Source organism: Rhineura floridana, chromosome 4, assembly GCF_030035675.1.
Source record: "Rhineura floridana isolate rRhiFlo1 chromosome 4, rRhiFlo1.hap2, whole genome shotgun sequence".
In the NCBI taxonomy this organism is placed as follows: domain Eukaryota; kingdom Metazoa; phylum Chordata; class Lepidosauria; order Squamata; family Rhineuridae; genus Rhineura; species Rhineura floridana.
In genome coordinates, this window is record NC_084483.1 from 101,288,217 (window position 1) to 101,304,574 (window position 16,358).

At 40.5% G+C, this 16,358-nt stretch overlaps 1 protein-coding gene across 10 annotated transcripts in view; it reads left to right on the top strand.

Moving 5' to 3' along the window:
• Positions 1-16,358, top strand: part of LAMA2 (laminin subunit alpha 2) — a 748,112-nt gene that overhangs the window by 649,229 nt on the left and 82,525 nt on the right. For all 10 annotated transcript variants that reach the window (XM_061623807.1, XM_061623808.1, XM_061623810.1 and 7 more), the window contains 3 exons: positions 56-199; positions 1,978-2,111; positions 5,435-5,594. In XM_061623807.1, coding sequence (XP_061479791.1) covers positions 56-199; positions 1,978-2,111; positions 5,435-5,594 — 438 coding nt within the window. The remainder of the gene's footprint in view (positions 1-55; positions 200-1,977; positions 2,112-5,434; positions 5,595-16,358) is intronic.

Sequence of the window (16,358 nt, forward strand, 5' to 3'; positions counted from 1 at the left end):
ATAACCTGAGTACTCGCTCTTGTTTCCTTCCATTTTTGTTTTGTTTCCATTGAAGATTAAAGTATCTGTGGCTTCGGGAGGCAACTGTATACGCACATACAGACCAGAGATAAAGAAAGGAAGCTACAATACTGTCATTCTCAATGTAAAGACAACAGTTGCTGACAATCTGCTTTTTTACCTTGGAAGTAACAGATTTGTAAGTCTGCATTTGTTTTTCTTTGTGAACATTTTTACAGTCAGATCTGTGTACATGTAGAGGATGAAAATGTAATTTAAAATGCAGTGTAAGGGCAGGGCAACCAAGGTTAACCAAATAATTATTGTGACACAGTCAGACAAACAGAAATCAAAAGGACTGTGGGATCATCTACACAGGGTTTTACTGTGTGTCTGCATCTGCTTCTAATTTGCATGGTTCACATGACGTTACTGGCAAACAGAAGCTATCACACAGTTTCCTGCCTGAAAATCCATACTAACCCAATCCTTTGATAATCCGAAAAGGGAAGGAAAAAACATATTCACTCCATATCTCCAGGGCTTGCAGATGCTTTTCTCCAATGCTTTCAAGTGGGTGTGTCAATTGTTCCCGTCTCCATGCCCACTCCCTCCTCCCCCCTTCTTTCATTTCATTTCCTGTGGGCTCAAGAGAAACGCCAGCTTCTTTCTCCTGTTCTGCAAGCTTCTTTTACGTTGCTGCAAACAGTGCCTTGATTTTCTTTTCCCCCCTAACTTGTGCACAAAAGCATAACACTGCTCAAACAAAGATTTGTATTTCATCTGCATTGTACCAGTGAAAATACAAATAATTGCATTTCTGGGTTGTTGTTGTTTTTAAATGAAACTTACTGATAGAACAAATTGAGCATGCTCAGTTGCCAGGTAAACAGAGGGAGTGGAAATGTTAAATTAGAGGGTGTGGTCTTTAGGAAACTGTGTGATTGATGCTTCCCCTCAAGTGTGACTAGAAAACACTGTGTTTGCAGTTGGCATTGATCCCTTACTGTAGATGGTGCAAACAGAAAATGGAAGTAAAAACAGCATCTTTAGCACGAAGTTATGCTCCCATGCGAATAAGCCCTGTTTTAAGAATGACACAAGATTTTAAAAACTACACAACTGGCAGATTTATTAGGTATCTGCTGGGATTCTGGCATGAACAACATTAACAATGCAGTCTACTCAGAATTAAGTCCCATGAGTCCCAGGTAAGTGTGCACAAGGTTGCAGCCTACGTTCGTAAAGGCTGAATGCAAAGATTAAAGTTGTGTTCTCTTTTTTTAGCTACTAGCGAGGAGAAAGATGGTTGGGGAAGACTAATGGAGTGGGAAGCATAAGAAGGAAAGGATCCAGCAATTCCCCACGCATGCAGCACTTTAATTGACCCACCCACCACTATGTTTTCATTGGAAAACATCATGGCTGGCATTGTAACACATAGGTCATACTGTCTGGTTTGGACCTTAGCTTTTCTAGTTTAGCATATAGGCACAGAATGCTTTAAGCCACGAACACTTAGCTAACATTGCTTTTTCAACACTTTGGTTGTGTTTAATAATAGGAAATGACCCCTAAGCATATGTTTAGTCCTGAGTTGAATGTAATAATCAAACAGTGCTATGTCTGCACAGATGTGTTGTGGCTATTGTTTTTTCTGTAAGCTGAAATAAGCCAGTGAAGAAGGAAATTACTTGGTTATGCTATAGTAATAATTGGCTGACACCAACAGTAAGGATAATTCACAAAAATGACATGTCAATCATAATAACTAGATCCCCAAAAGGGAAAATTAAGGGGCATGGATTTTGAGAGATTGTTCAAGTGATGGTGTCTTACTGTCCCCTGCTCATAGATTCACTCATTTACTAATTTACTCACTTGCCTTGCATTTTATTAATGCCTTTGCTCTCAAGTAGCTTTGCTGTTATTTCTCTAATTATGTTGATTTTTTTTAAAAAAATGTCTTTATTCTAGACTGACTTTTTGGCCATAGAAATGCGTAAAGGCAAAGTGGATTTTTTGTGGGATGTGGGATCTGGTGTTGGACGTGTTGAATATCCAGATCTGACAATTGATGATGGATTTTGGTACCGAATCGAAGCATCAAGGCAAGTACTCAGTTCTTCAATTTGAGTCTCATCATCACTCCCACCACCACCATATTTATTTATTTATTTAAAATATTTCTATATATATATGGGGGTGGTACTAAAGGGACTACAAAGGTAAAATTTAACGTAGAAGGCATAAAATCAATGTCAGGCACTACCTTCACTCAGATATTATGAGATCACTTGGAGATGCCATGCTTCAGTTTCCATTTACTCATGAGATTAAATCTTTCACAGTTATAAGAAGATCATATTCAGTAGTGGTATCACTATCGGACAATGTCTTTCCCTTGGAATTCAACCATAGTTTATTTCCCTTTTTTAGAAGGTGGTTTAAAAATCCCAAATTATTTAAGTGGAGTTTTTCTGAATTGATGAAATATAATCCACATAGCCAAAAACTTTCTGCTGGTACATGGAAACGTAATAAATATTGTCTAGGTCAGCCTTTCGCAACCAGTGTACCTCCAGATGTTGTTGGACCACAACTCCCATCAGCCTCAGCCAGCATTGCCAATGGTCAGGAAGATGGGAGTTGTGGTCCAACAACATCTGGAGGCACACTGGTTGGGAAAGGCTGGTCTAGGTACTTTTGCTGCTGTTGCTTTGTTTAATGTATTTGAATTGGTTGAGTGTTCTAATATGAATGGAAAATCAGACTATAAATATTATAAAGAAAGAGAGAATAATTTAAGAGCTTTAGTGGTACCAATGCTACATGCTACTTTCTAGACAGCACATAAGGTGTAAGTCATTGCACATCTGCTTTGAATCCTTGCCATGGCAGGGGTTGGGAACCTTTTCAGCTTGAGGGCCACATTCCCTTCCAGAGGCCGTATTCCAGTGGTGGGCAGGGCCAGAGGCAAAAGTTAATGGATCAATGAATGTAAACATTACCTTTGTACACTAGGCTAGTTTCTACACACATTCACATACCCCTCTCTATTGTCCATCCAGGCAAGCAAGAGTCATCAGAGTTCAGGGACCCATTCTAAGGCAAAAATACTCAAGGAGGATGCAAAATAGGGCCAGTGAGGGGTGTGCCTTGGAAGAGGCAGTGTGGCTAAGGAATCTCAAGGGCCAGATAGAAACGCGGGGGGCATACATTCAGCCCCCAGGCCTGAGGTTCCCCACCCTGCCCTATAACATGAGAAGCCACCCTTGCAGTACAATCCTATACATATCTACTCAGAAGTAACCCCACTGAATTCAATGGGACTTACTCTCAGGTAAGTATTATAGGACTGTGGCCTCGATCTTTACATTCTGTATTCAAGTTAAATAAACCAGGAAGAATAGAGCAGAGCTTGGAAAACTTACTTTTTTTGAACTACAACTCCCATCAGGCCAATCCAGTGGCCATGCTGGCTGGGGCTGATGGGAGTTGTAGTTTAAAAAAGTAACTTTTCCAAGCTCTGGAATAGAGCCACACTGAATAAGTAGATGGACAATTGAGGAAGTAGGCAGATAAATTTTAGCCCGTAACCTAAAATGTATGATTGTGAGATACCAGTGTGGACCATGATTCGCAGCTGTAATGTCTTCTGAACCATTTTCCACCTTTTGTTTGAATGTAACCTGCTGAGAGGAGACCAGTGGCCAGAGTGATTTAAGAGTCAGCCACTCTGATTTAAGCTCTGTAAGGGGAACAGAGCATCTCCTAGCAACTCTCAGGTCTGGTGTGGGTGTGGCCCTCTGATTAGGCAAACCAAGCAACTGTGAGTCTGTCTTTTAGAACACTGACAGTTGGTTCTTACTGAGCATGCCCAGGCTTATCATTGAGTTCAATGCTAAATTTCTTAAATTAATTAAAAATTAGCCAGGCATTTTTTTAACTTTTAAACTGCAGAAGATGAAGGTCAGAGTATGGGGCAATGTCAATGTTAATTAATTTCAACAAATTATGAGCTCTGACAGAAAAAAGTCCAAAAGGGGTCTGATTTTTTTCTCTCTCTTTGTACACTTTGAACTCTCGATTCTCTCTGACTGTTTTGTGTATTGCCATGAAAATTTAGAGCTTTGTTAAGCAAGCATTTCTGAGTTCAGGACTATAGGTTTCGTTTTGAAATGAGCTTATGGGAAGCATCAGAATGGCGTGGGGATTATTTTCATTGTGGAATAAGAAAAATCCATGCTGGCTATAGTATACAGCCACTCTCATAGCTGTATAATTACAGGAGCATTTTTGTTATTTTTAGACATTATAGCAGACAGGAATTCCAAATGCAGTACTAGTTAGTTGTTTATACCAATTAACTAGCCTCATCTATGAAATATACTAATGCTTATTCATGTTCTGTTAAGTATATTATACATCATAATTATATGTGTAGTAATACATTTCATTTTACAGTCTAATTATACAACAACAGGCTCCATAAGAATTGTTTAACACTTTTGCCAGTAATTTGCATGACAGTACAATTTATGTTATTTCCTAGATAATATTCACCATGGAATGCCATGCATATCCTGTTCAAATAATCAACACGTTGAGGCAAAATGGATTGGAATTTAAAAGCCTGACACTTACAAAGCTTTGATAAATATTCCTGCTCTATAAATTAAAGAATATCACTGATGCATGAAACAATCCATAGGAAAAATGCATTAAAGGATTGTTATATTTTATTTTTTCAAAAAATCAATGGAGGGTTTTCAGTTTTAAATAAAAGGATTGGGAGCTTAGTCTTTCATTTGTTCTGTTCAAATAAACTTGAGATATATCTTTATTCTGATCATTTTCATAGACTGCAAACGGAGAGAAGTATGTCATTCCTTTTAAAATAGCAGAGATTTGTTTTGGGTTAGGCAAACAAAAGATCACAATACAGAGCTTAATGCATATTGCCAGCTGAGTTAAGTTGTCTCTTCCACATGCATAAGATAATAGAGGGGGCTTGCCAAAAGCTTCTGTGATGTGAGACTGATTGATGTTTGTCTGGCATCACTAGTCTACAAATACTCTCAAAAAAATCTGAGGGGGATTTTTTTCCCCCTCAGATGAAAGCAATACCATTCATGACTTCATCCCATAATGAACTGCTACTGAGGACACCTTCATTCAGGCAGCTGTGTTGATGGTTAGCCAATGAATAATCTGGCCCACTGGCTAATCTCCTTTCATGAGAACAACAGGCAGTCAGTGATACTGGGATCCACAATGGCTCCTTACAAGTTAAGAGTTGTGTATAGAAATTCACAAAATGTTGTCTTATGTGTATGAACACCCTTACTGAGACAGGACTTTTAATGGATCTATGAACTGATTGATTAATGGTTATGTTTCCCCTCTTAATTTTTTCCACCCACTTATGAAGGACTGGAAGAAACGGCACAGTTTCAGTACAGGCACTTGAAGGTCCTAAAGCCACCATTGTACCAAGCATTTTCAGTGCAATTTCTCCACCTGGTTATACAATCCTGGATGTGGATGCAAATGCCATGCTGTTTGTTGGTGGTCTAACTGAAAAAATAAAGGTAATAGACATTTACTTCTCTAGTCCAATTTAATCACTTTGTATATATTTTGTATGTATTATGATCCTTTGATTTACTTTCTCTTAGACTTAGCGAATATTATTGAGCCCAAGACAGAAAATGATAGATCACTTACTTGGGAACAATCATAGATCAGTGCTACAGATTTCTGTAGGATTTCAAAGAACATACACACAAATAAGTGGCTTCTGGGCTCCAAGCCAAATTAAGCCTCTTAAAATCAATGGGTGATATCCAGTGAAGTAGCTCAATTATTTCTCGATGCGCAAGAGTTCCCCCTCCCTCTTCCCATGCACCCCCACATGTCCCCTAAGTATGTTCCAGGAGTGCCCCCAACCTTCTGGAGTGGATTTAGAGAGGGTACAGAGCAAGCATGGGGAAAATGAAGGGACGTTGCCTTGTGCAACTTGAAATCATTGTGCTCCTGGAACTGCTCTGTTGGATACTACCCAATATAATTTGAATCAAAATAATAACCACTGTCTGCTTTATAGTGTTGTGTTTTACAGTATATGTGTGCGTGTGTGTTTAATAAATATTTTAATGTCAAATATTTTAATGTTTAAATATTTTAAGGAGTAAATACAGACCTTTGTTGTGGGAGTTTTCCTCTGTGTGTTCGCTGTCATGATCATTCTGTTATGAAAAATAGGCCTGATTTACACTACTTCCTTCCTACCCACTAGCATCACACCACATCATTTCTTTACCATGCTTGGGATGCAGAAGCTTAGCCCACTGAACTATGGATAGAGCCACAAACAATTTCTCCAGTTTCAGCTACTTGAAAAACTTCTGCTACAACTGTAAATTACTAGCTTGTACCCACGGTCCATTGCTGGACACATTATATTCCTAGCTGTGTACATGTGCTTGAGAATAATCACATAGTGTCCAGCTCTGCTATTTACTATGAGTTCTCCCTTAAATTTCTCACATTTGCAACTGCATTTCTACAAAAGTGCATCTATGCTGAAAATTCCCTGTTTTTTCCCACTCTAACAACTCTGCAGTATAATCTAAAATGGGTGGGGAGCCTTCCCCCTTGAAGGCCACATTCCCTTGGGGGTAATCTATCAGGGGCCACATGCCACTGGTGGGCAGGGCCGAGATGCCACTGGTGGGCAGGGCCCAGGGCAGTGCCAGAGCAAATGTGGTCAGGATCATCATCCATTCATTATCAGGATTGGGAAGAGATTCAATTCAGTTCTCATTTAAAGCCAAATTTGTAAAATTCACACGTATCCGAATTTTGTGAATCAGTTCTCCAACCAAACAATTGTTTACAAAAATGCATGAATTACGGGGAAATGTGCAAAGAAATTATAAAAATAACATTAAAATGCATTATAAGGAGCAACTGCATACAAAAATGTGTTTATTAGGAGAAATTTACATTAAAATGTTGAAGAATTTTCATGAAGTTTTGTTACATTTTTTAAAAAATTGCAAATTGCTGGAGAAACCTGGATAACTCAATTTAAGATTGGGAAAATGAGAAACTGAGAGAACCAAAATTGACAGATTTTTACATCCCTAATTCATTATCTTGTTGACGGACATCCTGAGGGTTGTCTGAATGGCACTGAGATTGAAGCAGCAAAAGGAATTCAGATACCTGAATACCTGGATTTTCAATATAAAAGTAAACTGCATTTTGCTTAGGTGTCCCACTTAAAAGGGAATACAGCTTCAGGCAATATTTATGAGAATCCCAAGAAAGTGTAGTTGGAATTAACATGCATTTAAATCAGTAGAACATACTACTATTTCAATCTACTTGAAAACTAATGTAACAATAATTCTGTTAACACTTGGAAGTGAACTTTACGGCAAGTAAACATTCATATGATTGTGTTGCATGGGTTATCAGAATGGTGTGTTGAAGGTAGGGATGGATCCGTTTGTGGATCCTGATCTGTTTAAGTTCCAGTGGATCAGCAGGCCATTTCGCCTTGTGTCTACACATTCCTGCCAATTTATCTGATCTCAATTTATCTGATCTGATTGGCTGGGTCAAAGGAGCTGCTGCTGCTGCTGCTGCACCACCCTTTCCTTCTGCCAGGGGGTTTCCTTTCCCACTTCTTCTTTTCCTTTGCTGATTTGCTATTTTGTGGAAGGAAAGAGTGTAGCGGCACTGGCAGCAGATCCTTCTCTGGGTTAGATTGAGGTAGAGGCAGTGGGTGGGTATCATTGTCATCCTTTTGCTGGGCTAGCAGTAGTGCGGCTTGGTGGCGGCAGCAGGGGAACTCCAGAGCCATGGACACAGTTTGGCTGGGCTCAGCAGGCCTGGGCAGGGCAGGGAAGTGTGCCCAGCAGCAGCTTCAGGCAGGGCTTGCTCGCCACTTGTCTGCTAGAAACAAAATCCAGTGTTGGGGGAAATCCTTTCTGGCTCAGGCAAGCATGCTCACTCTGCATGTAGAGCAAGTATGCAAATTATTCAAGTCTGAAATAAATGGAATTTTCCTCCATCCCTAGTTGGAAGCCATTTCTACAATGAATGCCCAGAGACTCCAGATTTTGGGGTCCTCTCTGAGTGAATCACCTTAATCTACAAACTCTTAGCTTTCATTTTTTTAAAAAATTAAGTTTCTAGGTGGTCTGATTCATGAGATATACACTAAAACATCAGCTGTCCCCCTCTGCAATTTCTTTTAAATGAGCTCATAGCTGGCTGCTGTAATCCCACTCTTTCAGGTTTGTAGCCACTAAGTGAAGTCAGGGTTGTGATTTGTTGACCTCTAGGCGGTGCCTAGACCCCATTGCAAGGCCAGAAAACTGTTTTTCCCCCTGTTTATCTGAAAATCTCATACACTGAGTAAGAATATATCTTTCAGTCTTTTTCTCTCTTGTGTGCAGGAGTCAAAAAAGTTATAAATTTTCCTGGGCTGTTGAAGAGAGCAGTGTTTTGAAAACCTTCCCAATATGAAGCTTTCATCCAATACTCGCTTTTCTGGGAGTAAAGCTCCAATGCTGACCCCACATACCCAGAGTAAACCCCATTGAATTCAGTAGGACTTACTTTTGAGTAAACATGGTTAGGATTGTGCTGTAAATTAAAGGGACTTTTGAGTGAACATAGCAAAGAGTTGTGTTGTAAATCTTTCTCCCTCCCTCCAATCCAATTTTTAAAGCAATTAGGTAGGGCTTACTTAGGTATCACTGCTTTTATTATGTAGGAAACTAATACTGATTTTATTTTTTAAAAAGTAATGTTCTGCAATGACCAACTGGTTTTGACAATAAACTATTATATGGGGTATTATGTGGCGTCTTTCCAACAACCCTGTGAGGCCAAGGCAGCTCACAATAAGAAATAAATCCCTTTAAAATCCAATAAACATAAAAACCAGTATAAACAGTTGCAAAACAGTTTCAAGTAGCATGATTCTGAATTTTGGATTGGGTGAGTGAATTTCCTTATCACTTGAGGTTGCAGTTCTTTGCAACTTCCCTATTCATGTAAGCCCCATTGAATACGTTGGGACTTGCTTCTGAGTAAACAAACATAGGATTGCACTGTAATTATCTTTACAGGTTGTGTAACTAATAAACATCTTTGAAAGTCATGCTTATATAAACATTCCTTCATGCTATGTCCCGATGAGTATCTAAGTTCACACTATGGTTGTAAAGGATTCTTTCCTCAACATTTTAAGTGTGTCCTTCTTCCTTGGGGTAGTCATGGTTCCCCTCTGTTGTTTTCATCCTGAGGGCAGATTAGGCTGAGAGATGGTGAGTAACCCATGGTCATCCAGTAAACTCCGTAGCTCATTTCCATTTTAAAAAATTAATTAAAATAATTTACATGCAGGCAGCATTGATTAAGTAGATCCAGATAATACGTTTAAAGCACATCCAACTCACATTTAAAGCCCATGACTTCCCCTAAAGAATCCTAGGAAGTGTAGTTTCCCCCTCAGAATTATAGTTCCCACCACCCTTAACAAACTACAGTTCCCAGGATTCTGTGGTGTAATTCATGTGCTTCAAATGTGTGTTGAATGTGCTTTAAATGAATGGTGTGGATCTGCCCTAGGTATGCTGTGAATTGAAAAGAACAATTTTAAAAGGTACTTTTTTAAAACAGGGGAAGGGTTGTAGCTCAGTGGTAGGGCATACAATTTGCAAGAAAAGGTCCAAAATTCAATTTCTGGAAAAGACTATTGCCTGGAATCCTGGAAAGCCAATGCTGGTCCATGCCATTAGTACTGAGCTAGATGGTACCAAATGGCCTGAGTCAGTATAAGTCAGATTCCTTTGTTCCTAAAAGTGGACAGAGACCCAAGGGCCACATTGACTCAAAACTTTATTTATGTATTTTATTTACAACATTTATATACAGCTTTATTGTAAAAAATCTCAAAGTGGTTTTCAGAAGGAATTAAAATAGTAAAATTATTGGCAAGAACAGTTTAAGACAGGTATTTAAAAACATTCACAATAATAAAACCAACAATGTTTTAAGCAGGTGCTGAAAAGAGTACAATGAAGGCACGTGCCTAATGTCAATAGGCAAGGAGTTCCAAAGTGTAGGTGTTGCCACACTAAAGGACTGGTTTCTTATAAGAGCAGAGCAAGTACTATGTGGCACCTGTAATATGGAAAGTACATCTTGACCTGGTAGCAAACCAATGCAGATTTCAGACCAGAGGTGTTACGTGCTGATAGGATGTAACTCATGTCAGCAATCATGCCACAGCATTCTGCACTAACTGCAGCCCTTGGATCAGATTGTGCTGCATGGGATTTTCTGTGACCTTGGCTGAATGGCTGCCAGGATTTTTTTAGTTTGTTGTTTTTGGTTAGGAACCCTGACTGGTTGTGGGATGCTGAGTTTTCTCTCTTACTCATAGGAATCTTGTTGTATTTAGTATGGTATTGCATTTAGGAAATCGTCACTGCCTTTTGTTTTTGTTTTTCTATTTGCATTTCAACCCCGCTCCCTTTCATCCATAGAAGCAACAACAATGGTTCCATGCGCTCAGCTCAACCCCCTTAAACCCACTGATGATGCACCTTGTTATTTGCATGATTGTTTGTTTCTTGCCCAATAGTGATAAAAGAGAATTCACATACTGGGAAGTGTGGCTTCAATTGCTGTTGTTCCCAAGCTCCTGCCTGTGAAGGTAGACCAAACCATGTGTGTTTTCTTTCTCTCAGTTATTACTCAGTGGAATTGGGTTGGCTGTCAAAGTGAGTTTATAGCAGCCCACAGAGGAGACAGAAAAGGGTAGAGAATCTTCTTACTCTTACTCATTTCTCAGACCTCTTTCTGAAGTGAACGGTCAAATCTGTAAAGAAGCTTGGAGCAGCCATGTTAAAAGGCAGGGGCAGGGCATTCCAGGCAGCGGGTTGCCAACCCTGATTGGATATGAATATCTTTGCAGAGGATCCCTAGTCAAGTTTTACCAACAGCACAATCTAAACTATATCTTCTCAGAAGTATGTCCTATTCAGTTCTATGGGGCTTAGTCTATGGGTCTTAAGTGTGTTTAGAACTGCAGCCTTCAGGGGCATCCACCTTTGTTCCTGAGTGCTCCCATTTAACACCTCCACCACATTAGACTCCTTTCTTCCTACAATGGCCTTCTGGTGACTGGCCTGGCCTGAGGGCACTTAAACCTTTCTTGCTAGAAGCAAGTAGGGTAGATTAAATGTTCCCTGCCAAGCCTCCATCATTTAGCTAAGATTTCTATCTTAATTTCCAATCAGATAAATGTTTTTGTTTGAATTGTATGCTCCAAGCAACTGTGGTTGATGCTTAACGATATCTCTCAGGCCCACTCCTGTGACATCACTCGGGCCTGCCACTGAAATCTCAAGGTTTGGGATGCTTCTGACCTGGCAACCCTAATTAGTATTGTTAACAATCATCATCATTGCAGTACTAATGGCTTCCTTCTGCCCCTCACATAGGCCTCATCTGCACCATACATTTCCCTACGAACTGATTGTTAAACCACTCTGGGAAGCTCCATGAGAGGAATAGGGCATCTTCTAACAACTCTCAGCACCCTTAACAAACTACACTTCCCATGATTCTTTGGGAGAAGCCATGACTGTTTAAATTGGTATTATACTGCCTTAAATGTATATTGTGGATGGGGCTGTGGTGATCAGAACACTTCTGTAGTTGTGGATATAAGGCTGAGACAATAAGACAGAGAGGAAGGAACAGTGCCTCTTCTATCCCATGTCAGTCAGGAATCACAACAGGAACGGCACTGGCAGACATGTCTGCCTAGGATTCATTAGGGAAAGTGTGACCTTGCTGCCGATTCAGGACACAGTTGGCGCAGCAAATCTTTCTGGACTGGCAGGAACAGTCAAGCATCAGGACCAAAGGCAATGTATTGGTTTCACTCCTGTTTGATCAGCCTGTGCCGGAGGACAGCTCTGATCTATATCTTGTCCTACCCCTGGAGATTTAATGGCAGCATCAATATTTCTTAAACAGCTACAGTGTGACAACAGTGTTCTAAAGACTGCCAGGCCATCACAGAAATGTTGGAGGGCACTGGTGGGCAGCCCAGGCATGCCACAGAGGAACAGTCATGACAGGCCTGGGCAGCTCCTCAGCATCCATCCTGTTCTTCTGCCGCCACTGCCACCCACCTCACAGACAATACAGTTTCAGTCTCAGCAGTGGAGGATGAGGAGGAAGGAAGTGGCAAGAGAGCAGCACAGTTCCTGAGGAGTTGCCCCGGCCTGTCCTGGGTATGCCTATGTGACTCATTTCAGCTACCTGCCTCCCTCTTCTGCTTACTTCCTCCTCACAGGAGAAGGTATAAAGGGGGAAAGGGAGGCTTGGCAACCTGTAAAAGACAGGAGAAAGGAGGCTTAGTGATTAGTATAGGGGGTGGAGGGAAATGAGTCTTAGCGAGGTCTAAAGGGAGGGGGACATTGGCAAGGCCTGGGGACAGTGGGAGGTTGGTAGGGGGGTTTGGGGGTGAGGGGTGTTGGCATTGGCGTTCCTTTGCCCCTCTGGTGTCAGGGGGGAGGATTGTAAAAGGCTTTTGGTGAGCTGTAAAAGGAGGGGTGGTGGTTTGGGTGAGAGGGTTATATGACAGGGTGGGCAAGCAAGCAAAGTGAGCAGTGGCAGCAGCCTCTCATACTACATATAATTTTCACTGTTAGGCTTTTTAAGTAAATTGGTTAGGTTCAGAATTGCATCTTTATATAGATTAAGATGTATATATCTATTTGGAAATAATTGTTTATTTTTCTTTTTTCAAATATGTGGCACAAGCACTAGACTGAGGAAACACTGCTAGCTTTGGGGCAGGGGGTAGGGACAGGCACTCCAGGGGCCCACCAAATATTAGCACAAAGTACCAGAGATTAACGTCTATCTGCACCAGTGTTGTAAAAAAATAGGTTGACCAACTTCTAAGAAAAATTGCTTTGGGAATGTTTGGCCAATTGGCAATATTTGGAATTATGATGAAAAACCATTCCCACCTACACCAGTTTAGCTAGTAATACAGGGCTTTTAAAAAAAGGGAATTTTATTCAAATCCAGTGATTTCTTTCTAGAGATCTCATGCCCTGACTTCCCCTTTAATTTCAGTGGAGGAGGAAGATCTTATGAGTGTTCCTTTCTCTATCAACCTCTCCCCTCAAATGAATAGAGCACCACTCTATGCTCAGTAGTTCCTATCAGAGTACATAGAAGAGCTCTGGATCAGGCCATTCATATATGAGACATTAGATGACACATTACCACTGTTCTTATTTATAACCCCATCCAATGCATGTTTACTCAGAAATAAGCCCTACTGTGTCTGCTAGGACTTACTTCCATGTGGGGTAGCAATTTTAGCGCTCTACAAGCAACACTAACATTGAGCAGCTTGGTTCTTGGTCTCTACCTATGGCACACTACAATGTTGCAGATATTGGCTAATCCATTAAGCATTCTGGATATTTCAGATTGTTTGCAGAAGGGTAGGAAATAGATGGCAGTTTTATCAATATATAGATGAAGATATTAATGTGATACATCAATCTATATATTGCTTTTTAAAAATCCAGCTGAACATCAAATCATTTTTTGGCACTGAAGAACGCCGGTTATGGTTTTATAGAGTACAAAAGGCCTAGAGTGTTTTAAAAGGGGTGACGGCCACTATTCCATTAAACTCATTTCATTGGGAGTAAGTGCTTGTAGATGAATGAAGGATTTCAGCATTAGCCTTCACATTCTTTTTATATTGGAAGGTATGATATACAGAAGCAATGCAAGTACATTTTTCATTCGTTATAGGTTCATATGGCATAGGGTCAGAGCTCACACACAGACCCCTATATCCTGGCAGTAGGTTCTGCAGTGAAATCTATAAGTGGGTGATGTTGGATGCTTTGTATAGGCACTCAGCTGGAATGATAAAGTTGGAAACACATTTGACATGCTATACAAGAATCTTCCAAAGGTCTCTGCATCCAGTCTGTCAGTCAGATTGAAAAACAACAGCAATGCAGTCTGATCAAGATACTGTCAATCTGAAACAACTTACATTAAAGAGTTAGTTATTTCCATGTCTGAACTACATTCTAGCAAAGCCTACACATTTTACACTTCTGTGTAAGATAAACATGCACAGCATCTAGTCTGTTCATATAAAGACAAAATAAAGCTTTGCAGCTTATTTGTATAAAATGTGAAAACTGAACATTTGTTATTGTCAGTGAGATTTTATATGAACTGTGGCCTTTACATTTCCTGACAGAAGAGGAGATGAAGCAGCCCTAGCTTCTCTCAGCCATCACTCCTCCTTCCCTGTCATCTGCTGTGCGGCACACCTGGAGTTCTGCTCATTACAACTAGAGAGAAATGGTCCAGGGAAGGATTGGGAAGAAGAAGCCATCCAACTCCCATTGCTTGATACAATTTAAAGATATACTGCCATATTAAGATGATACTTGCCATTTTCCCTTTATGTAACCAGTATAAGTGATTTCTTTAGGATTTTTTAAAAATCTCTTCTATCTCCCTCTCTCAACTTGCTTTTTTTCTTTTTTAATGTACTTTTTCAGTTTGACTCCAATAAAACGCAGTGCCTGCTCATCATGAAGTTCTCAAATGTGCCAATTAAAACATTCACAATGACCTTGGAACAAATCACCCAAGTCGTTAGACTTTCAAGTCATGCCTCTCTTTGAAAGTCAAGTTGCTCTTCTCCATATGCTAACACATTAATATTTTTAATAATCATAATTGCTTCATGAAAAGTAGCAGGTGCGTGTGTGTCTCAAATGGCTAAATATCTGGAATTGAAACTAGCTCATTTTGATGAAACGAAACATAAAAGAAATTGGATACTTTTGAAAAGGCCAAGTTCCTCTTAGAACAAATACTTTTCAAGCAGTCCATATGACCTTAACCAGGCATTTTTTTTGGAATTTGAACGTTAATATTGCTGGCTTATGGACAAAAAAATCACTCCAAACTTATTAATATAACTTTGTCAAGAGGCTACTTAGGCTACTAAGTAAATCCTAGTTAAGTTTCTAGCCTGTTTTTCAGACTTTTCAAGGTGGTATTCAGTGGCGGATGGTGTGGTGGGGCAGTGTCATTCACCTGACTGTCATCCATGTCACAGCTGCTTACTGGGAGGTAGAGGGGGAGTGCCAAAGCAGTACTGAGGCCAGTGCAATCTAATGCAATAGTAGGAACACTGCATTGGCTGTGCTAGCACATTTGCACAACACTGACCTCCCAGCCACCTCACCCTCCAACTCCTGGTAAGTGGCAGCAACACAACCGACTGGTGTTCAGGTGAGCAGTGCCACCACAGCACACTGTCCACTAATGGCAGCATTTATTATCTTAGCAAAAAATCAGCTGATTGCTCTGCTGATCTAGTATGGAAGAACTTTGAGACGCTCAGAAGATAAATCAAGTATCCTAGAGTTTAGAAGCATTATAATTATACTGAGGCCTAATTCACACAAACATTCTGTGTAATTCAGCAGTGGAGAACCTCAGACCAACTGGAGGCCAACTATGACTTCCTAGGCCTCTCTATCTTGTCCTCAGGTTTCTCCCCAGGCCATGCCCTTCCATAGGCCACACCCTCACTGGCCTTGCTCCGTGCTCTCCTCAAGCATATTTGCATTGTTGGAATCTGAACTTGAACTGTGATGATGCCTCTTGGTTGCTTGTATGGAGGATGGAGAAGGTGTGTGTGTGTGTGTGTGGAGAAATCTCTGACTTCTGTATGGCTGGAATTTAGCCTCCTGTACAGTGGTAATATTCATACTTGTTTCTCCACCCACCTTTCCCTCTGCCACTGCTCACCACTGGCATGCAGCTCTCACAAGGCTGCCTGTGAGGGAACATGATCCTTGACTGTAAAAGTCTCCCCATCACTGGTGTAAATTATTCGCCACTTGGAGCAGTTTCCATATGGCTTGGATCAAGAAGCATAGCTTAGTTAAGTTAGACATGAATGTTTATCAGTAGAGGCAAGATTATATAAATTAGAGCAGGGGCCACACATTTTAAATATTAAGAGCTGTGGGCAGCAGTCCCAAAATGGCTGCTATGAGGGGCATTGCATGATGTAAAATGGCTGCCATAGGGGCATGGAATAACACAGAATTAGAGACTAGTCATGGTGAAGCTTTTCCCAGAATTGTATTTCCATACTAGAAAAGGCTTGACCTGTTGAATTTCTGCCTCACAAACAGCTGTTAAAGGCACCAGAACCCTGTTTTTCCCAAATGCCAACTCTCAAC